Raw genomic sequence first — 25685 nt, forward strand, 5'->3', positions numbered from 1 at the left:
GACAGTGGAAGGTGTCCCTGCCCATGGAAGGGAGTGGAACTGGAAGGCGCTTAAGGTTGCTTCCAACCCAAACCTTCTTTTTTAATTCTATGGTTTTAGAAGCTTATGGAAATGATGCCCATAGTTTCTGTTTTTCTTAGATCACAGAGAGTTTTTTAACTCCAGTGTTACGTAGAGAACTGTATTTATTGGTTTTCTTTCCCACCTTCCCTGCAAAGGTAAACACAGCATTTGCATTCCCAGGCAGAGGGCGGCTTACAGAGGTGTTCTGGAAGAGGGGAGGAAGGATTTTTGTTCTCTGATTTGTATTCCAGCCTTAAAAACTTACGTAGCCTGGTGTGACATGAAAACTGATCGGAGCCCATTTCCATTTCTGTCAAAAGTGCATATTAAGACTGCATAATGAAATACTTGTGGGGGTAGTGCTAAACTCTCAGACAGATGGTTCACAGTTAGTGCTAACTAGCACAGTGAAATGAGAAGCTAGATTAAGCCATCAACCCCGTAATTAACCATTTGTTGCTCCATTTATCTACATGATATTCTCAGTTTTCTTGTTCTATTAAACTAACAATAAATGATCTTTTTAATTCTCTTTGGTCTTTTGGTAAACTGTTGCTAGCCATAATTTATACTGCTTTTAGTTCACCAGATATAGAAATGCATAAATACCAATTAAAATGCATGAATTATCAATGATTCTGTACACAGCCAAAAGATTCAATTTACAAGCAGGCAAGTAGTCATATTTTTTTTTCTGTCTACATAAAATACACAAAATTTTCATTCAGAATCTCAGTGAAGTAATGAACTTGGTGCTGAAAATTCAAACTGTACCACAGAGTAGCAATAAGTTTTAAATGCTTGTACCTAAACCTCTAGAGGGAACAAAATTTGATTAGTGATTTTTTTGCAAGAAAATGAACATTATTGATCATTAGTATGCCCAAAAATGCATCGTGAATGTTCTCCAAAGCTGAGCAATGCTTTCTAATCACACCACTGCTGGGAGGGACATAAGAGTGGGGTTCTTTTGCACTGATCTAATGCTGAATCTCATGTTCTTCCACCTCAGGCTACCATGACAGTGCTCTGTATTTCCAAAAAACCAGGGAACAAAATCATAGAATCACAGAATGGTTTGGGTTGGAGGGGACCTTAAAGCTCATCCCACTCCACCCTCCTGCTACGGGCAAGGACACCTTCCAGTATCCCAGGTTGCTCCAAGCCCCGTCCAGCCTGGCCTTGGACACTTCCAGGGATCCAGGGGCAGCCACAGCTGTTATGGGAATCCTATGCCAGGGCCTCAGTCCTCTCAGCATTAAAAAAAAATTACTCTTCTTAGGAAACTTGTCTAAATGCATACTTTGGAAATCTCTTCCCGGGATAGCCACTTTCTCAGTCCTTGTGATGATTTCACCTGCTGCCCAGTGTCTTAGCTATGAAGTTGAAAAGCTAGAAACAAGAAGGGATGAAAGCTCAGTGAAATAGCAGGAATTATGAGACTGTTGAATTCTGCAGAGTTGCTTCCCTCAGAATTTTAATGTTACTTTGTGCTGTCAAAGCCAGACAGATAAGAAGCTGCCTTAATGAAGCACTAATTGCATTGCATTCAAACGTCACAAATAATCCTGCATGTGGGACTCGGTCTTTATTCAGTCTTTTCTCCTTTGTATAAAGAAGATTAAGAGAATTTGAGAATTATTATTGAGAATTGAGAATTATATAGCTGAAGCTGACTTTTATTCTTTGCAAAAGGGAGAAGTCTTTTTGTTTTACAGTCAGAAGTTCCCGGGTTGAAGAATAATGACATGCAACAGAAGCATAAAATTCTGTGTTTGAGCCTTTAAAGGTGAATTCCAGGTGCTGTGTATTTTGGTGTCAGCAGAGTAGGAGACTCTGTGGAGCATGTTTTACATGACATCTGGAAAAAGACTGGGTAGGGGTAAATCAAATAATCGGACATGTCAAACCTTTCCATTGCAGAAGACAGTGCACAATTAATTTCAAATTGTTGGTTTAATGTTCCTGTCAACTACTATATTTGCTCAGCTACAAAGCAAATTATCAATGTGTTATTCATACACACTTCTGCCACTTTCTTTTCATGGCTTATTGATGTTCTACAGCCCAGTTAAGCTCCTTGCATAATTAGAAAGAAAGTTTGAGCTGGAAAGCACACTGGATGCCCACAGCAAGTTCTGGGTATCCTAAAAAATAGCTTAGGTGCCATTCAAAGTAGTGGTCTCATTGCCAAGCTGTAGCTAGTTTTACTGAGAGGAGCAGGCAGAAATGAAATATAGTCTCAGCTCAGCTCACTGAGATGGCTTTCTTGACCCTCCTGATTGAAACCAAAATCCTGCATCATCCTCTGTGTGTGCAACACCCACAAACATCTCCTTGCAGGATGGGATTAATTTTCTGCTATTTTAGTCACAGAAAAGGCTACGTTCAGCTTTCACCCCTCCCAACAAACTATTCAGGCCCCCTCTGTAGGCATGAGACCGGCAGACCTGAGAGAGGGGGTGATGCCTCAAGAAGCTCCTCACCTTTCTGCAGTTCAGGTGGGATGTGGGGCTTCCCTGGGGACACCCAGGTCCCACCACCGACTGCATTATGTGCTTGGGCTGGATGACCAGCATCTAGGGGGTCCATACTGGGAAAGTGAGAAGCAATTGTGACCCAGAGGTCAGCCTGCCACTGCTGCTGCTTCTGTGTTCCTTGCTGTGACCACAGAATCATAGTTTGGGTTGGAAATGATGGTTAAAGATTGTCTGATTCTACCCTCCTGCCATGGCAGGGACACCTTCCAGTGTCCCAGGCTGCTCCAAGCCCTGTCCAGCCTGGCCTTGGACACTGCAGGGATCCAGGGCCAGCCCCAGCTGCCCACGCTCACCTGAGTCTCACCTGAGCACAGTCCCCAGTCTCACCTGAGCACAGGGGCACAGGGGCAGAATCCCCCCTCCCCTGCTGCCCACGCTGGGGATCAGCGCAGGATACAGTCGTATTTCTGGGCTGATATCCCTTGGGCAAAAAACTCTCATATAATGGATCTTTTCCCTGTCTGCTCCTCCTGTAGCACCACCCCAGAACAGGATGCCAGGGGCTGATCTCTGTTTCTGTCCTTACTGCTTACAGGAAGATGCACACAGATGCAATCACACATCCTAGGTGAATGGCTAGGGGTGTAAAAAGCTGGCATTTTGCTCCAGCAGCTTTATTAGCCAGAGACTTTTTCTCAGACAGCATCTGGAGCACTGACCAGGACTGGGTATTTGTGAGGGGCCCGACCTCTGTGTCTGTGAGTGCTCTCCAGCTGACAACTCTAATCTGCTTCTATCCCCACTGCTTCCCTGACAACTGCCTGCAAGCTTTGCTCAGGACATTTTGCTACTGGCAGTGTCACTGTCATTCCCAAGCAGGGCAGAGGTACTGCTGGCTGAACTTTTTCCAGCATGGATTTTATGCACTGGGGTGAGGGGAAAATAGACATTTTCAGTCAACCTGACATTACTCACAGTTCAATTCTGCAAAGAAAACTTTCTGGGTTGGACTCCTAAGAGGAGTCCACACATCCTTGAGAGAGGACACTTCTGTGCCCCAGTAGAAAGGCCACCAACTGGGGCAGGAGAGACCTGATTTCTGCTTGGTTCAAAGCAAGGGTCTGATTCAATATCTCTTGACTCACAGTTTTTTTGACCACAAAGTAATAGTGTCAGTGGCTATGAATAAGCAGCTTTTTAGAAAAGTGGGACATCTTCTACAGCCAAAAATGTCCTGTCCCCCTGGGACAGGGGGGTGAAGGTGCTGTGTCACAGATCCCTCTTTAGCATCAGGCAGAATGAAAACCCCAGATGAGTGTCCTACTCGCAGAACCACTCAATGCACAAACAGCATGGCTTACTGCTCATCTTCGGTGTAGCTGCTGCCCTCTTTAAAACAATATTTTTATAACCTAGAGCAGTATTCTTCTTTTGAACTGCTGAAGACTCCAGCAAGGCTTGGTTGGGGCCAGCAGAAGGCTGTGGGCTGGGACACCTGAAGCTTGAAGACAGAATTTGAGCACATTTTATCTCAGTATAAGTTTTACTGAGTTTTTTCCCTTAAGCTGATGTATGAGCATGCAGTGGAAGGGCACTGAGGTGGTCAAGGGGCTATAGGAAGCATGTGGCATGCTAGGAAAGGCTGAGGAAAATAGAGTTTATAAGCCATGACAATAAAAGGCTGAGGGGAAAAACAATTACAGTCTTCTGCTGCTTGAAAGGAGGTTACAGAAACCATTGGTCCAGGCTCTTCTCAGAGGTGAACAGCAAAAAGTCATGAGGCAATGGACATGAGTTGCACTGAGGAAAACCCTTATCAGAGATAAAGAATAAAATGTTCCCAATGAGAGTGGTGAAACCCTGGGATGAGGACTCAGAGTGTCTGGGTAATCTACACCCTTGGAAGTTTCCACAGCCCAGTTGGACACAGCTTTGCATGGCATGCAGCCATGTGTGGAGTGATGGGGGGGGCTACAGACCTCCATTACCCTTTCAATGCAACATTTCCCATCACTCCTCATTCATTCCTCCCTAATACTATGCCACACTTCTCTGGCACGTCCGGGCTCATGTTTCCACGGCCTTTGTGGAGGCAGTTTTCTGATGCACTGCTACACCCAGGTACAGTCTCTGTTCCTGTCAGACGGTAACACAAATGGCAATTTACAGCACTGTCTCCTCCCTTCCCTTCAGCTCCCCCAATTTAGTGAGAACTTACTGCTAGGTTTTTGCTCTAGGCAGGTGTAATGCTTTTCTCCCGCTTGACTGATGCTCCACTGAGCCCACACACAACAAGGGACATAAAGGTGGGTATTTTATTAGGCATTTGTTGGAGTAACTTGTTGAGTTGCTCTGAATTCATTCCCATTCTGTTCTTATCACCACAGCATCTGAGCTGCTTCCATGACACTTTAGATAGTGTGACTAATATCTGTTGCATACTGTTTGTTCTGTCACCTTTTCCCAGAGGGAGAAGTGTGTGAAATATTAAGTTTTTGCTGGCCTAATTTTATCTTGTGCCTTGTTTTAACTTGTTTGGGCTTGTCTTTCTCTACAATGATTTCTGCTGGTTCACGCAAAGGAGACAGGCAAAAGAAAGATGCTGAGTGTTTTGAGGAGAGATAGTGAAGTTTTTAATAACTCTGTTACTTCTTTGGAGTGAATTCCATGCTGGCTCACAGGAGAGGTCTGACTCTCTTAGAGATCAGCTTTGTCCATAACTTAGGTCTGAGGAGCAAATTTATCCCTTTGCTTTGCCTGATGGTTGAAAAAGCATCATAATACTGTGAAGACCATCTCTCAGAACAAACCAACAAATTCAGCAAATAAAAGAGTGTTCCATTTATCCCAGAAGAGTTCAGTGTGGGCTTTGGAGCTATGGCCAAGCTTTCCCCCTGTCCTACCAGATCATGCACTTGGTAAGTTTAAAATTTGCCCTCATTCAAAGAGTAAGCAAGTTTTTTCTCCCCATTTTGGCTCTTCACAGATCACCCTGAAGAACCTTACTAATCAAGAAGTGGCCACATTTACCTATGGGGATTGGCTGTCCAAGCTAAAAAATGAGAAGGGAAGCCTGGTGTGTGAGATGCCAGCTGTCATAAATGACGAGCAGATGATGGAGGACACCACATACACTCTTCAGGTTAAAACCAGTGACATTGGAGGTTGGTCCTTGCTAGATATTTTATGAGTTTTCTAGTATGAAGTTTGTTTTTTAGCAATGTGAAAAAACCTCATCTACTTTATTTGAAATTACATTTGAAAAAACATTGTTTAGCTGGAATACAACCATTTTGGCTGGCTGTTCACCATGGCAGTGTCTAAGAGACTCATTCTCATCTGAGCTCTGGGAATAACATATTTAGACATAAGGCCCAGGTCTGGCTGCTCTTTGATTCTTCTGAAGACACCCTAGCAGAAATTATTATCAGACCAAGCTTCAAAGGTCAGCAGCCACATTTTTCTTTTTTGGTCAGGTCCATCCACATAGGGTGGTCAGAGCTGGTGTGCTTCAGGTTTTCAGTCAGCACTGTGTGCCTTGCCTAAAGCAGACAGCAATAATTCACCCACCTTTCAAAGTGTTTGGAGACAATTTATCTCAGGGTGTGAGATAAACCATTCCAAAGCACACACCAGAGAGAAGAGGTGGAGTGCAGTACACAGAAAGAGCTTCAAGAGACAAGAAATGGAGTTTCAATGTTATTTCCTGGCATAACTGCCTCATTTCATGGGGAATTTTGTCAGGCTGTTGGATGAAATCTGCTGCCACATACAAGGTGAATTGTGCCAAGATGGGGCAAGCCAGACATTGTCTTGAAGACACCTTGTTTCAGAGGTTGGTCCTCGAGTGAGATTCTGTCATACCAGTGCACATAACCAACGCCTGACTTCTAAATATCTTTCTAAATATCTTTCTAAATATCTTTCTAAATATCTTTCTAAATATCTTTCTAAATATCTTTTCTTTATTTCCTTTGTTGCTGCTTTTTTTTTCCCCCCCCGGTTTTATCAGTGGAAATTTATGCAAATTCTAAGGTTTGATCTAAGAATATCAAAATTTCTCTGGCAGAGCATCTTTGTGGCACCTCACCACTTATCTATCTTCTTTTCCGGCTGCTTGTCTGAAAAACATGTAGTGAAATGCAAAAAACAAAAGAGGGAGAGCGAGAGGGAGATTTGTTTATGTATCTGGCCATCCATCTAATATAATAGTAGATCTTTCTGTGACCTTTTTTGTGAAAACCAGCCCTAACTCACAAAGGTGATGGAAACAGAAATGAGAGGAGAATAGAAGATGACAGCAGCAGCAGACAGATCTGCCCTTCCCATTGAATGAAGGATGACGGGTATTAATGAAGAAACATTTTATTTCATTATGAACAGCGACAACCAGTAGCAAAGAGCAGATTACAGAGAGGTTTCAGAGAGTCTGTTTGTGATTAGATCACACATCTCACTGACATAATTCTGAACTTTGTCCAGCTTATCAAAAGCAGGTGCAAGTCATGAACCATCTCCCTTTTTTGATCATTATGTATTCTACAATTACTCCTGGTTGGGCCAATTCAGGAAGAAAGACATTTTATCCTATGTTATATCATCTCCTGCCACACTGACATTGTCGAGGAACAGCAATTCTGCAAAAGGACTGAAATCAAGTGTGTTTATTTCTAGGTATAAAGTTTTTCATTGCATCAGCTCTGAAAAATTTTATTTCTGGTTTTAGTTCCTCCTAGTCTAGACTGTCTCTGGTCAATTCATCTGGAAGAGAAGTCTTCATCAGTGGTCTGGATAACTCTCCTGAGGGTCTCTGCCTCTGGAGTTTTTCTTCATCAGATACAGTCACAGACTTAATGATTAAGTTAGGTTACGTTGCTAAAGTCAGGGAAAATTAATCCCACAAAGAAGATTCTGCAGCAAACTAGAAAGCTATTTCCACCCCAGCACACACACATGTTTAACATCAGCATTGTTTTACATTTTCCTCAAAGAAACCTTTAATTTACAGTTTGTCTTTCACAAAATCACTCTACTCCAGTGAAAATGTAACCTTCAGAGTTTGCAAGAGGGAACAACTCTGTTCCTGCAAAGCTCAAATCACCTCTTTTCCACCACCAGCAGTGCCTCAGATGCCTCTCAGACTACACATAGATAAGAAGAGGTTGTTAGGGCATACACCTCCCAAGTCAGATGGGTAATCTCTGGTTAAAACCAATGTCTTGATCTCAGATGTAAAGCACAATCTGATTTTCTTCAAGGCAGGACCCGTAGCCACAGGTGAAATAGAGCCAGACCACCTGATGGCTCTTTCTGAGGCACAAAAATGTTCTTTGGCTGGTTAATTTTTACTTTCTCTATGCAGGCATCATATACATGTTAATGCAGTAAAGATGGAGAGTGAATAAATACTGCTTTCTCATTTTCCAAGCATTAATGAAGCAGAAGGTTCTTATCTCTGCTGTTATAAGATTAATTAGGATGTTGTCAACTCAGTTCCAACCTACAAATTACATAATTTAGGACAGTTGGTGTCAGTTCCTAGTGCCTTTTATAGGTCTTTTTTATGTCAGAAGAAGAACATTCTTTGGCCTTGGAAGGCTGGTACTCAAACCCAGAATTTGTTTAAAAATGAAGCATCTGCTCAGTAAGAATCATATAATCATAGATATTTCTGTTGCAAGGGTCCTCTGGAAGTTATTTCACCCATTTTCCTTCTCTAAGGATTGTTGCCAGCACCAGGTCAACCCAGCTCAGAGTGCCCAGCCAAATGCTGGACAACTCCAGGAACAGTGGAGCCACCACCTCCCCCGGCATCTGCACCCAGTCCTGCACCGTCTTCCTAAGAAATTTGATTTTTTCCTCATTCCCAACACAAATCCCCACAGCAACTTGTGGCTGTGGCTTTTTGGGGTATGGCATGACACAGTACATGGCCCTGTCATCGTTACCACTGTCCCTGCCCACGGGGCCCTTGTGCACCTGCCCCAGCTCCTCTCAGGGCTTCTCCTCGCAGTGATGCGTCCCAGCTCTCATCCATCTTCACAGCCATCCTCTGAGCTCTTCTCAGTGTCCTGACACAACCCAGGAATTCAAAGTGGTGTTTTGCACTAAACACTGGAAACTTCCTGCTAGCTTGGCTCCAATTGGAATATGAATGGTATGGCTGTAAAATGGGTCATCTTCAACTTCCCAGCATGTGCAAGGTTTATTCCAGACCAGACAGAGGGTTTGCATTTCTCCTTGCTGAATTCCAAGGGATTTCTGCTTGCCTGGTTCTCAGGTTTCTCAAGGTCCATCTGGGTTGGAATTCTGTCATTCAGCATGTCAGCCACTCACACAAATCTTCTCTTAGCTGGAAAGCTGATGAGGAAGGACTCTGCCATTGTTTAGGGTGTTGATGATGAAGTTCAGCTCAGTTCTGCAGATCCCAGTATCAATCCATGAACTATTGCACTCATCACCAGTTAAGGCTAGTGCAAACACAGTACCTTCATCTCTTCATTTGTCAAGTTTTTACAGTTCCTAAATGTGCCTGACAGTTTCCTGGAACTGGCAACTACAAAACAACAACAAAAAATATCAGAGACACAAGCAAGTGAAATGTACATTGATTTAACATTTCTGGTTTTTACTTTCCCATCTCCTGCTAATTGCTTGTGAGGGAAATGTCACAGCATGAGACCTTCATAAGCTTCTTCCTGCAGGGATGGTTTTGCTAAGAAACAGTTGGTTCTGTGCTTTTTGAGACCTGGCATTAATTAGGAGCCTGCTCCTTGCAAGGAAATGGACTTCAGTTTGCTTTGTTCCTCACCTCAGCAAGCTTTGGGGTCATAAAAAGTACTGCCAGATGAACTGCCTGGATCCCTGATGCTTTCTCTTCCTACTTAAACCCTTCCCAGGGAACTGTTGAAAATTAGCCCAAATTTAACATGGGCAGCTTCTCGCATGGGCACCACATGTTGCTTTGCCTTTCCTCTATATGACTCTTTTTCTCTTCTTTTTCTTCTAGCAATTTTTTTTCCCTGGTTCTTCCATAAGAACATGATTTCATGATAAGAATGTGATTTCTTCCTAACTTCTGTATTCAAGTAATAATCCTATGGAAGTGGAGCTTTTCTCCAGAGACCTACAGTCCCCCTAACTTTGTCTCTGCACCGTGTTTGAATGGAGCTGTGGGAAATACTGTCTGTGTGGCTCAAAGTGGATTTATGATACTCTTGTGTAAGAAAGGGCCTGGCAGGAGGTTAGACTTTCAAAGCTGGGCTATCCAAACGAGGGCAGCAGATGCTGAGTTTCTTTGTAAGGCAGATTTGAGCTTGATGGTCTCATTTTCCTTTTCCAAAATTTAAGGGCCTTGGTTCTGACACAGCAATGACAGTCTGCCCATGTGTAATCTTATTTCTCTCTGTGAATCTGCTTTTATATTACGGCGTCAAAATTAAAATGCAATCGTTTTGGTTGAACTATAAATAGTGCCAGGTGAAAATGTAACACTTGCAGCTGAAATGTAAGGTCACTGCAGGTGGTGGTTTGGCCTTAGATCCCCAAGAGTCATGAAAACAGCATGGCCATTCTCTGTGGCAAAATATGGAAAGTAGAAGAAAAATGACACTCAATATTGAGTAATAAAGATAATTTTGGAAATTAAATTTCCAAAAATAAATAAAACAATAAATAAACAATAAAAAGGGGGAAGTTGGTAGGGCAAAGTGTTGCATGAGAAACTGGGACTTTTTCCAGTAACTGCTGCAGGGACAGTATTTTGAGAACGAGCAATAAAGAAGGAAGATCTGTTTGGTGTTGAGAGAAGTGGGCCATGAGATGCCACAGTGGCTTGGTCGATGATCTGAAATCCCTGTACCATCAAACACCGGGAGAGCAGGAGGAGACAGACCCCAGCTGAAGGATCCTGAGTGCCATAATTGCTTGGAGAAGGTTGTGGGCTGCGGGAGGGAATGACTGAGTGTTGAAAAGGGCTGTGCTTCAGTGGGAAGCCCAAGACAACGTTTTGTGGGTAGAGAAGTTATAAAATATGTTCTTTAACACTCTTTAGTAAAGTGCTGGATTCTGCTGGATAAGTCACTTCCCAAGCTACCTTGGTGTGATAGGAGTTACTACCCTGACATTCCCTGCAAAACAGTCCTCCATCAGGAAGAGAAATTTCTACTTCCTATGAGCACTGCCATCACCACGGTCACCACACATCAAGTGTCAGGGCAGAACATCCAGCTGTATTTGTGATGGACTGGAAAATCTGGTGTCCTCCCTGCAGGATCCTGCATGAATCCACTGAAATGTCTTGGTGGTGCCCAGAGAAACATGAGCAACCCTTCAGCCTCTTCCAGCCTGCCTTTGCTGCCTCCTCATGCAGCTGGGGACTGGGAGTCAGCCCAACATGGTAGGGTAACCCATGGCATTTCTCTCTGCTCTCTCCTTGCAGGAGCAGGCACCGATGCCAACGTGTCCTTGATCCTGTTTGGGGAGTATGGGGACAGTGGTACCCTGCCTCTGAAGGAGTCCAACAAGTCTAACAAGTTTGAGAGGAACCAGATGGATGAATTCAGCTTCTCTGAAATGCTGAGCCTGGGAGACCTCTGTAAAGTGCGGATCTGGCATGACAACAAAGGTCAGGGCAGTGACAGGTGTGAGTTCGGGATGTTTTCACTTGAGGAAACACACAGACACAAGGCAGACTGAAGGCAGTGTCCCCAGCTCTGCTTCAGGCTGGGAAAATTACCTGGATTTTACCCAGATCCTGTGTTCCAGCTTCCCTGTGCATTCCTTCCCTTCATGCAGGTGAGCCTCCCCTGGCTGCTGGTGCAGCATCTGCTGCAGCAGGGCTCCAGCTGCAGTCTGAGCTCACAACCACCTCTGCAGCACTGGGTGCCTCCCCCAGAGCAAGGCTGTTGTCCCAGCACCCTGACTCCATCCATGCAATACCTCTCACACAGGCCAGCATGGCGCTCCCAGAGCAATTCCATGTTCTCAGCCTGACGCTGACACGTGGGGAAATGCAGCCTGGCATAACACAGCGAGCCTTAGAAAACAGAAATAAAGATCTGTGTCTGCCTTTATTAAGATCACTGCATCAGCCAGTTAGCAGGCAGCGTGCTGCTGAGAGAGGTTCTGACATTTCCCTGCTGCTGGTCACCCTGAGTGGTGTCACAAACAGCAGAACAGAGCTCTGTCCAACTGTCATAGTCATTTGTGTTGTCTTTCAGGCACCAAGAGGTATCTTGTAACAAATGCATCACTAGCACTGCTGTGGTGACATCCCATCCCATCTTCATGTAAAAGAGATTATACTGCATTAGCAATGGCTTGCTCACTAGTGGCCAGCCCTTGCTGCAGCCCAAAGGTGAAGCTCCATAGTTCCCACAGGCTTACCTGAGTCACTATTATTAAAGCTGTTTGGCAGTAATATTTGTCACAATCTGGGGAGGAATGGCAGCAGGACTCCCCAGTCTATACCTGGTTCTACTGAAGCAGCTGGTTTATGGCTGGGACAGGTTTCATGCCAGTATTGATGTGACCTGGCCACCATCCTCTCAACTACTCCAAGCTGTGGCAGATGGAGAAGACTGCATGTCACGCTCTACTAATAAAAGATGCTATCTCTGGATTAGACTTTCCCATTGGAAAGTCTGTGAAAGAGAGAAAAAACACATCTAATAGTAGCCTCTGTCTGCTGTGAAATATGGGAGATACATCCACCTAGCATGATTGTTTATTCCCAGACACTGCAAGCTCTGAGCTCATATTTATCACTCCCATAACACAGCACAATTTAGTTGATTAAACTCTATAATATCATGTTATATAACTGGTGCTGAATGCAGTAAGGGAGCTGCTTTCACCTGATTACTTTGCCAAAACACTAATTCCTTAGATCTGCAGTTTAGATTTAGATATGGAAAGGGCTATTGAATGAGAGTTTTAGCTCAGTAAACAGGCTTATAAGCAGTTCCAAGAGTGGTTCAGACATCTTTCTGATAGCACCAAGAAATCAACATGGACTTGCAGATTTGCTTTCAAACTTATTACCAGCTAAAATGTGTGCTAAAAGAACTTTTTCCTCAAGTGGCATCATGGCTCCCCGGTGGACTGGCTGTGCTAACAGGATGAAATTCACCCACCAGCGCAAAGCTGATCCTTAGGGCTTTGGTGGAATGCAGGAAGGTGAGAACTGGATCAGATTGAGGGTGTGTAGAGCCCAGCAGCTCTTTCCAACAGCAGCATCACGGGATGCCTGAGGAAGAGGACAGGCTGAGCAAGCGTGTGTAATCCTTTCACAGTCCTCAGCATTTTGCATCATGAGTAGCTCTGGGCATTTCTTGAATTGGATATCATTTTTGTCCATTAAACAATTTCCAGTGAATTTTCTCATTCAAGTTCTTGCCCAGGCCCTCCAGGAGACATTTGCATCCACACATCTTGTGGCAGTGAGTCCAACAAGTCTGTTGCCTGCTGCGTGATGAGCAAATCCTGTTAATCCAGGAGGGTTTTGTTGCCTTTTCCTTCTTGCACAAGTGATCACAGTTCACCTTCTCAGTGCCACTGATGATGCTGCTGACACAAGTTGGTAATTGCTGGCTGTGTGCAGCTGGTTGGTGGCAGAGGGAGTTTAGCCTTAGGCTGAGAAGTAAACAGGCTCAATTAGTTTTAATTTGCTCTGGGCTAAGAGCATGTACCCAGATAGCCACCACAAGTCAGCTAAAATACTAAGCTGAATTTCTAGAGCCTGAAATAGGTATATAAATACACATGGCAACCTCATATTCTCTTTCCTTATTTTCTCATAACACTGGTTTCCACTTATAAATACTGGTTCTTAACAGACCTGGCTGACAGCAAGGTTAATTTAAGCCTTGATAAACACCATGCTCAGGTTTTGTTCAGCAAAAATGTACTTGCTTTTCCCCACAGAAAGAAGGAAAACTGTTGTTTAAATCATAACATATGTTGTCTACATTGTTCGTGCATTAGTCATGTGAAAGGCATCTCCTATCTAAAACTTCACACAATTCAGTATGACAGTTTGTTGGGTGGGTAGAGTATTTATTACTGTTGAGATCCCAGGATATAGCTATCCTTTGAATATATGCCTGATCCCTATATATAATTTATATAAATTGGCTGTGGGACTGCCTAGAAATTCCTGGCTCTATTTCTTTTAAATGAGTAGTAGGGTCAGGGATCAAGTATGTTTTTTGTCAGATGCATGAGGGACTTTGGGTATTAAATAAAAATGTGTTTGTATTTACCTCTACTCTGAGGTTTCAGATGTTGATCATTCTTTCTTTACCTCTTTTCTGGCTTTTTTGGACTAAATGGTTCTCTATCAATGGCCTGTGGAAGGTTTGGCCTCCATTGGCCTACTCTATTGCTCCTCGAGTTCTGAACACATGGAGCATGTTTGATGTTCTTTTCTTTATCTTCCAAATTATTAGTCTCAGTCACAGAATCACAGAATCACAGAATCACAGAATCACAGAATCACAGAATCACAGAATCACAGAATCACAGAATCACAGAATAGTTTGGGATGGAAGAGACCTTGAAGATCATTTCATTCCATCCCCTGCCATGGGTAGGGACAACATCCACTATCTCAGGCTGCTCCAACGTCAGCCTGCCACTGCTGCTGCTTCTGTGTTCCTTGCTGTGACCACAGAATCATAGTTTGGGTTGGAAATGACGGTTAAAGATTGTCTGATTCTACCCTCCTGCCATGGCAGGGACACCTTCCAGTGTCCCAGGCTGCTCCAAGCCCTGTCCAGCCTGGCCTTGGACACTGCAGGGATCCAGGGCCAGCCCCAGCTGCTCTGGGCACCCTGTGCCAGGGCCTGCCCACCCTCCCAGCCAGCAATTCCTTCCCAATATCCCAGCTGGGCCTGCCCTCTGGCACTGGGAAGCCATTGCCTGGCTGCTGTCCCTGCAGGCCTTGTCCCCAGTCCCTGGGCAGCTCTCCTGGAGCCCCTTTAGGCCCTGCCAGGGGCTCTCAGCTCTCCCTGGAGCCTTCTCTTGTGCAGGGGAGCAGCCCCAGCTCTCCCAGGCTGGCTCCAGAGCTCCAGCCCTTGGAGCATCTCCATGATTTCTCCTCTGGGCTGGCTCCAGCAGCTCCACGTCCTTGTGCTGTTTGGTGTCTTTTGATGGTTAGTTAGGGGAAATACTAACCACCAAAAGGCTTCTTTTTCCTTGTTATGTCAAGATGCCAACCACCTGCCTGAATTTCAGGATAAAATACATTTAAATGCCTTGCCCATTGTGTTCATTCTCCCTTGCACCACAGCTCAGCATCCTCCTCCCTTGGTGAAATCTTGCTGCAGTGGCTTTGCTCCTAGTTCTCATCCCACTTTTGTTTATCCTTCCAGTGAAATTTGACTGCAGTGGAGTGTTCAGTGTTGAAGAGACAGTAATCGCCATGGCAAAACTATCAGAAGGTCTTTAAATTGCAAACACCATGTTTTCATCCTCTGGAAAAGCACACCAGTTTAATGATCCCACTTCAATGCTTTTAAATGCCATTTTCCCCACAAAAACTGCTGAGTGACATCTCTGTATGAGACATAAAGGAGGAATGAAGCCCCCATCTAATTTCTCTAACTTCAGTAAAAATGATTAGAGAGGAAGTTGTTGCTCATTTGAAAACAGGCAGTTTAAAGAATTCACAACTGCAATTTCAAGGAACTTGTTCCTGATTTTTTTAGATGTTTAGAGCTCACCAGCGAGATTCTGGTAACAGGAAAGTGACGTGAATGAAACTTAGTTTTAATTTTGCTCCATGTCTTTTTATCTTGCCCCTGTTTACTTTGAGATACTGATGTTCGATCTAATATATTTAGACTCCCTGAGCAAATTTAATCACTTCCAGACTCCCCATCTCCTGATCTCAGATAGGCACTATGTATTTTCTCATATCTCAGTTCATTTACTTCTACATTTATGCAAGATCAGTATCTGTAGGTCTGTAGAAATACTGGCTTTCTAAATATAGGCCTCAATATTTTTTTTTTTTTTTTTTTGGTCTGCTATAAGGACTAAATCACCATTCTGGAAGAGTGACTGAAAGTTTTTCAATATCTCAGTAGCAGAACTATTTACCTAGAAAAAGCCTTTTTTTTTCTCTTTTTTTAATGTGGGTTTTGGATTGGGGGTTTTTTGGTTTTTTTATTATTTTTGCCTTTTTCTCCAGGAAACAAGGAGGTATGGGAAATCTGGATTTAGCTCCCTCATCTGCCTGAATAGATTCGAGCCCAGGTGATAAGCAGTCTGTCTAAAGTAATTAATTTCAGATCCTTGATTATTTCAGTTGCCATCAGCCAAAGGGAGCCAGGAAGAGTCTAATTATGGATAAACCAGACTTTTCTGTGTTGTAGGAGCAAAGACAAAAGTAAATACCAAGGTTATGGAGCCAAACTTCCTCTTTGCCGTAACAAGGCCTTTCTCTCAATTCACCAACTTCTCTGACACTGTCTAGCAGAGTTTTAAATAGCCTAACTGCCCCAGTGACTCCTTTTGGGTGTCTCTTCCAAAAGAGAAAGTATCTTATTCCCTTTTTGATTTGGACTCAAGCCAAAATAATTTATATCCCCTCAGCTTCCCTCTTCTCTCTCTGAAGGAACTACCTTTTCCAGGAGCAGTATCTTGACTCAGATGTTAAATTGGCCAGGCCTTGAACCCACAGCAGACAGCTATTCCAGAGGTCTGTTTCTGCAATTCATGGACATGATTCCAAGCTTTTGGGGCACTTGTAGACCGTAAATTACTTTTTAAAAAAAACCTAAAGAACTGTCTTTTTTAGCCCTTTGTAAGGATTTACTCAGCTATCAGGTCCAAGAAGGGCTTTTCTAAGCCCTCCCTCTCAGCCCTTGACTGTTGCCTCATAAACTCTGCTGGTCCTCAGGGCAGATTTGTTGAAGAATTTCTGCTTTAAATAAAAAGTGAGAGGAAAAGAAATAGATGTGTAAAACTGCCCAAGGAGAGGAGAGTCCATCACAGTCCCTGTTTTGTTGGTGGCTCAGTACAAAGGAAGACAATGCCAACTCCTGCACATTTTTCTGGATGCATCGAAGTCTACAGCTCAGACTGGGCTCAAGTGAGGGTGCAATCTGCACACTTGCAACGTGCCAGCAACTGTGCCATGACTGATTACTCCTTCAAATGGTCCAAATTTGAATAGCCTCAGCATCTTGGGAGATCCCAGCACTGACCCACAGAGCCCCTCTCATATGCCTTCTACCTTCCTCTCTCTTCAACACCAGATTTTTTCACCCAACGTTGTTATCACAAAGATAAGGATTTCACCCCAGTGAGGATTATGAGGCTCTGGCACAGAGAAGCTGTGGCTGCCTCACCCATGGAAGTGCCCAAGGTCAGGTTGGACAGGGCTTGGAGCAGCCTCAGATAGTAGAAGGTGTCTCTGCCCATGGCAGGGGTGGAATGGGATGAGTTTTAATCTCCCATCCATCCCAAACCATTCCATAATTCTGTGAAAGATGTGGCACAGGTGTTTCAGCTTAACCAAGAGATACTGCCAAGCTATCACAGTCCAGAAGTTACATGAAGCAGAAAAAAGATGTAAGGATTTAGAACAGAGAACACCAAGACTTCGGTGTTGACCTTGTACATTCATTCTTTTCCAATCCCGTAAATTGCAGAACCTTTCAGAAGGAGCCCAAAAGGACAGATGTAGCCTTAGAATTATCATTTCTGTAAAAGCTTCTCTTTTCCACAGGTCTCCTTTGCTCCTCTTGGGGACAAATTATCCTGCATCCTTGTTAAAAGCTTTTGCTTCAAGTATTCCTCAATAAAATACAAAATTTCCTTCAATCACAAGAATATAATCTGAGAAATTGCTCCGTCTCCAGTCTGAGCTGTTAAGTGCTTTTGCACAGGAGTAGTTTATCTGTAAGATGTGAAGGCTGGAGGAGTGGGGTGTGTCTGAGGGTAATTTATGGGTGGTTTCGACCTGAGTCAAATCCCGGACTGAACAAGTTGCAGAGACAACGCAGGAGAGGGGGTGCAGGACACCTATTTTCTAAAACTATCCCAAGTGTTAATCTTCTGCTTTCTCAAAGACTGTGAGATGTTTTCTGCATTGCCTGTCTGCCCTGATGAGGAATGTTTTGGTGTGAACTAACATGATCCTAAAGGAGAGATATACAAAATGCATCTATTTTTATTCTGCCACTGGCTTGCTGAATGACCTTGCGTAAATCGCATCCCTGTACCTCATTTTCAATTATGTAAATTAGGGATAAAAATTATTCACCTTCTTGGAGTGTTTTGAGATGTACTGATGCACGGCTAGATGCTATGATTTTAACACCTCACAATTAACGCTCCATTTCTAGCGATTCGATGCCACTATCAAAACTCCCACCACTTTCTGGGTGATGCGTCATGAGGTGGGGTTTAGGGATGGATGCTCACCTAACAAGGCAGGGGACAAAAAATATCGGAGGATGCAAGGCTGATGAGCTGTCTGTGCTGTGGTAGTTACTTCATGTTTCAGAAAATGTGAAAATTAAAAAAAATATATAAAAATAAAAGTGCAGTTAAGGGGCTGAGCAGTGCTGGTTGGTGGCTGTGAATGGCTTGGCAGCAGCAATCCATCACTGGCCCTTGTGCAGTCAATGTCCCTAGCAGGAGGGATTTTTTTACTCCTGTGGAAACATAAGCACCAGTAATGACTACTATTATCCTTGATCAGCTGCTTCCACAAGCAAACCAGAAGGGATATACTACAGAAAGATAAGGGATAAGAGGATAGTCAATGAATATGGCTGCAAAAAGTGGAGACTTCCATGGAGGTGTGTGTGTCCAAGCATGGATGTGGTTCTGCCAGCAGATTTGATCCCACCAGCTGTTCCTTTGCAAAGGAATAGTTAATATTCACTAAAACGAGGTCAGGGGCTGCTCACCAGGGGCTGCCTGGTGAGCAGTGAACCCACCACACTTCTTTCACCCCATATTTTTCTCTCATCCTCCCATGTTTCTGCAAGTGTCAGAATGGCTTAATATTTTGGGGGTGAGTACAGGCAAGCCATGGCTGTTCCTGAGACAGGCAAAGCAAGCTTCTGGAGCTGCAGGCTGGTGTTTTAGTTAAATGAAGAAGTAATGTCATTATCTGTGTTTCATCTACCGCTTCTACAGTCAGGCTCAATTGTGCTAATCACTGAAGAAGTGGGTGACAAGGAGCTTACAATCCAACCTGTCTGATGTCAGGAAAGCACAGACTTCCAGCATCACCTGGGGAAAAGGAAAGAAGGTCCTGTGAGCGCCATTCAGGTCTACACAGGGGAGTCCTTGCCCAGAATCACCCAGTGGCCAGCTAGGATCCTTTTAGGAAAGAGGATAAATGGGATAAATAACTGCTCTTTTGGACAAGGACGTTTGGGGAACAGAATATGTTTCCCTTCATCACACTAAATTATACAGAGTCAAGCAAGCAAAGTGATTCTTTTTTTCCCCAAAGCTCTTCTCTTCCTCTAATTACATTTGAAATGTTTTGCATGCTATTGAAAATGTCACTTCCAGCTGCAGACCATTAAGGAGCCTATGTGGCACTACCATGGGTTTTATTAAGTCAGGTTGCTGGGGATTTCAATGGCTGCAAAATGAGGCCTGGGGTGAAATACCTTTTGTTACAAATGTTGAACACTTGTTTTGGTGGTAGGGGACCTTTCACAAAGGCACAGCGCTAGCCAAATTATTTTTAAGACCAGGAAGGCAGGAACTACTCAGATATGTGCTATTTCTTCCCTTCTGCCCCAAAGCATTAGTGGAGGCAAGTGTGGTCCTGGTTTGTACCGGGGTCACAGCGGAAATTTGTGCAGCTGATGTTTTCCTGAGCCCTTGTTTTCCTGGTACTGATTGAGGTGCCAACGGGATACAAGCAGGTTTGCTCTGGTTTTTCTGCAAGCACCCAAAGCAGAGTGATGGAGCAGCTCTGGCTCTCACAGTGGATCAGATTCAGTGTCCAGGGCTGTCCTGACGAGCACTGCTGCAGAGATCCTTCAGTTTCTCCTTGCAGACAGGCTGTGTGAGCAGTGGTCAGGATATGGGAAAATCCTTTCACCCTCCTATATTCACACAGAAAAGAGCCTTTCTGTCTCCTCTTCCTCTTTTGCTTATGCTGCTCTATAAACCAGCTTGGGATGGGGATTTTGTGACTCTGGGGTAGGAGTTTCCGTTCTTATCATTGCTTAGGTGCTCTAGAGTCTCTGAGCCCACTGCAGAGCTCACAGAGGAACACAAGGGGTAAACGGGATAATAGCCTGAAACCAGGATTTCATGACCTGGAAAGTAGTTCTGCAAACATGATTTGTTCTCCTTCTGGTGACGTGATGCCCAGCACACAGATCCAGCCCACCAGAGGGAAAGTCTCACATTTATACTCTGTGCATCATTGGCTTTTCCGTTTTCTTTTCCATACCAATGCAAAAAGGAATTTTATATATACTTTCCCAATCTGAAACAAAAGAAAAACAATACCTTTTCTGGTAGAGCAAGATGCATTTTTCAGGCATGGACCAAGCCTTCTGTTTCCACATCAGCTTTTAAATGGTGTCTAATGCTATGGCAATGAAACCCTTGATGTGTCACCACTCCTGACACCATGGGGCGTGGACAGGGTGGGGAGATATGCTGCTATGGACATATCCAGTACAGTTTTCACCTGGGGTGAGCTGTTTCTCCTAAATATGAAAAGCATTTAGGGATCCTTGTACAGGTCTCATAATCTACGTTAAATCACTAACAACCAGGAAAAAAAATGAGAAAAAGGCAAATTCTAGTGAGAGGGAAATGTTTTTTATTTCTTTAAAGCGGACAGGAGGATGTTTAGGGACAGCTGTACCATTTTTCTAAGACTGTCCATCCAGTTCCTTGATTTATGTACCCTGTGCTGTAAGGGACACCCTGTTGGCATTTGCTTTTCAGTGTTGATCATGACAGAGCTCAGCAGTTGCTCTTTAAATAGCCCAGAGCTGATAAAAGCATCTTTATGGGGAGGAGCTGGCTTTGTCCTCAACTCCAACATCTGCAGGAAAGTGCCATCTCTGCCTCTGGTAAAAGAGCAGGATTGTGTTTCAGCTTCATGGTGAGTATGGCTGCTGGCACCAGGCTGGAGAAGAGGGAGGAGGGCATGAGCATCTCACCAGTCTCCATTCTGGTACTGCTGCTTACCACTGATTCTGACCCCATCATCCGCTTCACTGCTGGCAGCCAGGCTGAGATCAACAATTTATTCCATCCTGGTCTGCAGGCATTGACATCTCTCACTGCAAAAGGAAGGCATGTTTTCTTTCTTTCATGTTGTCACCAAAGTTTTGATGGAAGCAGAGCAGCCTCCTGAATATCCTGCAGAGATGTTCATTGAACTTAAATGGAAAAGATCCTACCAAAAGATTAACAGCTGACGCTTCCAACATGTGTAGAATAAATTTCCAAAACAGCCCCAAAGACCAAGTTGCTCCAGTCAAATCACAGTGGGAGCCCTGGAAAACTTCACAGAATTGTAAAATCACAGAATGGTTCAGGTTGAAAGAGACCTTAAAAACAATTGTGTCCCAACCCCTGCCATGGGCAGGGACACCTTCCACTATCCTGGGTTGCTTCAAGCTCTGTCCAACCTGGCCTTGGGCACTTTCAGGTATGAGGCAGCCACAGCTTCCCTCGGCACTCTGTAAAATTAAAGCAGATGGAACCAAAGTCTTCTCACCAGTGTCCAGTTACAGGACAAGAACGGATGGGTTCAAGCAGAAATGCAGGAAATTCCATTTAAAATAAGAAAAAAAAGCTTTTTTTTCCTCTCTGCATGGGTAATCAAACTCTGGCACGGGACACCCAGAGAAGCTGTGGAATTTCCATCCTTGGAGATATTAAAAACCTGGCCACACACAGCCCTGAGGAGCCTGCTTTAGCTGAGTTTGTTCTAAGCAAGTTGTTCTACAGTTGTTCTACCTTCCAGGCACAATGACACTGGAGTTCTGTTCCCCTGAAATTTAAGGGGTGAATGGTGGTGTTGGTTGGGGTCTGTGCTGCATAGTGCACAGTTTAATTTCCTAGCTTGGAGAAGGTTCAGGAAGCCAAAGTACAAAACAGCAATGGCTGTAAGGAGCTGCCAGCATATGGTGTGGAGGCTCACAGTCCACAGGAGAAGGGCAACTTGTTGACATAACTCAAAAATGTGCCATCATTTTCTATTCAAGGATAATGAGGATTAATTTTTGCAAACAAAGGAAATAGGCACACGGCAGTGAATTCCTGGAAGAGCAAGAGCTATTTAATCTCTCCAGGATGTACATAATAAGCAAGCAGAGATGTCTCATCATGAACATAACCTTTTTTTTGTCTGGCTAATAGCAGGACTTGAAAGTAAGACTGTTGGAACCGCCTGTCCCCACCGAGGTCAACAAGAGCTCCTGTGATTTTAACAAAGAAATCAGGAGAACATTCTCAAATGCTATTTTCTTATTTTTAAAGTTGCTTTTTCAGTGGGGAAAAAAACAACCTGAACAAAGTAGCAAGCTAAAAAGGTGCTGTGGCTCTTCAGAAGGCCCCAAGGGAAATGTAAAGTGATTTGGTCATCTGTGCTGGAACATCCATCACTACACTCTGTCCTGTTTTCACATCCAATCCCAGCACTCATGGATTTACCCTTGTTGCTTGGCCAGGATGGGTAATTTCCTTACATGTGCTGGCTGGCAGGGCCAAAAGAGGAAGTTGTACTTTCCTTCAAATCCAGAGAGGAGACCCTTAGAGCCCCTGCCTTAATGCTTGTAAGAAAGATGGGGACAAATATATTTGCAGGGCCTGCTGCAACAGGAGTGGCTTAAAACTAGAAGAGTGTCAATTTAGATTAGATATGTAAAGGAAGAAATTTTTTACAATGAGGGTGGTGAGGCTCTGGCACATGTTGCCCTGAGAAGCTGAGACTGTCCCATGCCTGGAAGTGTCCAAGGCCAGGTTGGACAGGGCTTGGAGCAAGCCAGGGTAGTGGTTCCACATACAAATGTCTTATCCATGGCAGGAGAGTTGACCTTTAAAGGTCCCTTTTAAACTGAACCATTCCTTGATTTTATGATTTATAGCAGCTACATGGAGCTACCAAGGAAAGGTACCTCACCTCCTTTGTGCAAACCTAGAATCCGAACCTCTTCTTTACTAGGAATTGCCCCAGGCTGGCACTTGGAATATATTGATGTGACGGACTCTGCCATGGACAAGACATTTCGCTTCCAGTGTGATCGCTGGCTGGCTAAAGGTGAAGACGACGGGCAGCTCATCAGGGAACTGGCCTGTGCCAATAATGACATCCTGGAACTGAAGGAGAGGACTGGTGAGTGCTCTTGTGCCATTTCCTGAGGGACCTCAGAGGTCATAGGAACACAGGTCCTGCAAGCTGCAGGTTCCTGTCGTTCTAATTGGGAACGGCAGGAAGAACGACACGACTCTCAAGGGAGTCAGAACAGGAGAGAATCTCTAATTTATTGCTTCAGCCATGTTATATAGACTAGTTCGTGGAAAGTACAGAAAGGAAACTCTTATTGGTTAGTAAAGTGCTACATTACCATCATTGGTCAGTGGGGTTCACCACCCCCCTGACCCTCTCCTGCAAGGAAAACACGGGAACAGACAAACAGCACCTGCAGGCTGTTTTCTGTCTTTGAGGATTGTTTTGAATCCTCCCATGAAATTCCCAGGCTAGCTCTCAGGCAGGGCTGGCAGGCCATGGGGCCTGCAGCTTGCTCCAAAGCTAGCCTCCACAGGTTCCCATGCAGGCCTAGGCTTTAGGGGTTATTTCAAGCACACTTTAGCTCAATAGTGCAGCTCTGCGATAAGAAAGGAACAAAATAGGATTGCTGAGGAATAAAAAGATCTCATTCTGGGTTGAAACCTAAGAGGGACCCATCTGCAGTGGTTCAGTCCATCAGTAAGCCATGAGAACACATGGATGTGATCTCATTAGAAGTAATGTGCTTGAGTCTTTGAGGTGGAAAATAAGTTCAGTCCTTAAAGCTTGGTAAGTAACATTGTTCTAGCTTCCTCCTTAACTGGTTCTGGGCTATGAGCTTAAGTGTCCCAGCTGAACATAACAGCTGAGCTTAACAGCCCATGGCCCTGGATCTTCTCTGGGTAATCCCACAGGGCTCGAGGCAATTACACTGGTGTCTGATGTGGTGGGTGATTCAGCCAAGAGTTACTTAACCACGCTGATGATGTGCAGAGTCCATCTCAAGAACTACTGCACCAGTGCTCTTCCTCAGGAGAATCCTGCAGAGACAATGATCACATTATTTCACTGTGATTGTGCCCTGCCCCTGAAAAAAAATCAGCCTTGTGAGGGCCATTTTGGCCCTTACATTTTGGGTACTTACAGGCCACGACTGCATCTGAGCACATCTTGTTGGGTACATGGACACCCTCACTCTGCTAGGAACTGTGGCACAAAGAAAAGAAAAAAAGGAAGAAAATAAAAGAAAATATGGAGGATTTAGGGTGTGTTTCAGATTAATTGCTTAGCACAGCATGGAGCTGGAGACAGCTTGTTCAAAATAGACCTCAATCATCCTTGTGGGTCCCTCTAACACAGACTATTCTGTAATTCTAAGAATAACTCCATCTCTTCTTGCTACCCAGTTGAACAGGACTCATATTTTTCATGTATTCTATCCCAAACCACTTATAAGTCAAAAGTCCCACAGATTTCAGTGTGTTTCCACCCTTATTTTGCAAATGCTTGCTGTCTTGTGGGCTGTGATAAATATTAGGAAAGGGGTTTTTAAGCAAAGTGACAGTCAAATGAAGAGATCTTGCAGGCCATCTGCTCTTCCTTTTCTGTTTAACGTGTGTGTTAATTATGCTTTAAAGCCTATGAGATTGTCACAGTAACCAGTGACAGAGAGGATGCAGATACAAAGGAAAACATCTGGATCATCCTAGAAGGGAAGATGGGCCGCTCAAAGGAATTCCTCATGGAGAACTCTTCCAAGAAAAGGAGGTTTGAAAGGTAGCAAAAAAATGGGGGGGCCAGAGGAACTCCCCACCTGTTGTGTGTCCTCCACAAATGCCACTTCTTCTTGCCATGGGGAGCTGTGTTTGTGCCATGCCACTTCTCATCCCCCTTCCCATTTGGATTACAGGGAAGATACCGAACGAGTTTCTGGTGGGCAGTCACAGAGTAGGTTTTAGAATAAGAGAAAGGCATTTGGTGAAAGGAAATGTTGATGTTGCGTGTATGTGTGTGTGTCCTTTTGTATCAGTACATACAAAGAGGCTCCTGGCAAGCCCCCAGGGAGGCTGTGTGGTTTTTGAGCTGGGAGGAGCAGAAGGAAGCTGGGGGTGGTTTTAGTTCCTTTTACAGCATCTCACTGGCAATGGGAATCAGAGAGAAAGTAATAATAGTTGGAGGCTAAATGTTGTCAGAGCTGCTCAGATTTGACTTTGCAGGCGGATCTGGGGGGGTTAAGGCTGCGAGATCAGAGTCGCGTGAGGAAGGGCAGGAATCAGCCTCCTGCTGGAGGCACATCCATGGAACGTGGGGCATATTCCTTGTCCTACATGGCACCAAAGTGCTCCAAGTGTGAGCAGGGTTTTCTGCTTGTTTAAGGACATGGCACTCCCTTAGGAGATGGGGACCTTGCCAAAGTCACAGGCACTGCTGATGTTAGGTTGCTTTGCAAAAAAGGCCTTTTCTGGTAAAGGAAAGTGAAATGATGGCTTATGTGGAATGTAATATGACTGAGACATCACATGAAATATGAAGGGTCAGGAGGAGCTTCTTGAGCTGATGGTGCCTATGGAGGAATTAGACACCACTCTTCATTAGGCACAGTCTGTCTTTGGAGGGACCAAGGGCCAGTCCAAGGAAATAAACCCAACAGATACTCAGAGAACACAACAGGGATCCAGTCAGCACTTTGACAGAAACCTATCATGCCTGCCCATGGCAGAGGTTTGGAATTAGACAATCTTTAGGGTCCTTTCCAACACAAACCAATCTTAGATTCTGTGTTTTAATTGTTTCTCTGAACTATTTCCAATTTGAGCTTCAGGAAGGGTGGCTCAACTAGCAGATTTAAAACAGCTATGGTGGGTAGATGTGTAACAGATACAGTATCTGTCAAGAATGAA

The 25685-nt window shown here is 44.2% G+C and overlaps 1 protein-coding gene across 1 annotated transcript in view; it reads left to right on the forward strand.

The window, feature by feature from the left end:
* LOXHD1 (lipoxygenase homology PLAT domains 1) overlaps nt 1-25685 on the forward strand; it is a 149464-nt gene that overhangs the window by 120155 nt on the left and 3624 nt on the right. Inside the window, exons 36-39 of the mRNA XM_058825935.1 lie at nt 5530-5707; nt 10984-11169; nt 22720-22890; nt 24423-24561. Of these exons, the coding sequence (XP_058681918.1) occupies nt 5530-5707; nt 10984-11169; nt 22720-22890; nt 24423-24561 (674 nt within the window). The remainder of the gene's footprint in view (nt 1-5529; nt 5708-10983; nt 11170-22719; nt 22891-24422; nt 24562-25685) is intronic.

Source organism: Poecile atricapillus, chromosome Z, assembly GCF_030490865.1.
Source record: "Poecile atricapillus isolate bPoeAtr1 chromosome Z, bPoeAtr1.hap1, whole genome shotgun sequence".
Lineage (NCBI taxonomy): Eukaryota > Metazoa > Chordata > Aves > Passeriformes > Paridae > Poecile > Poecile atricapillus.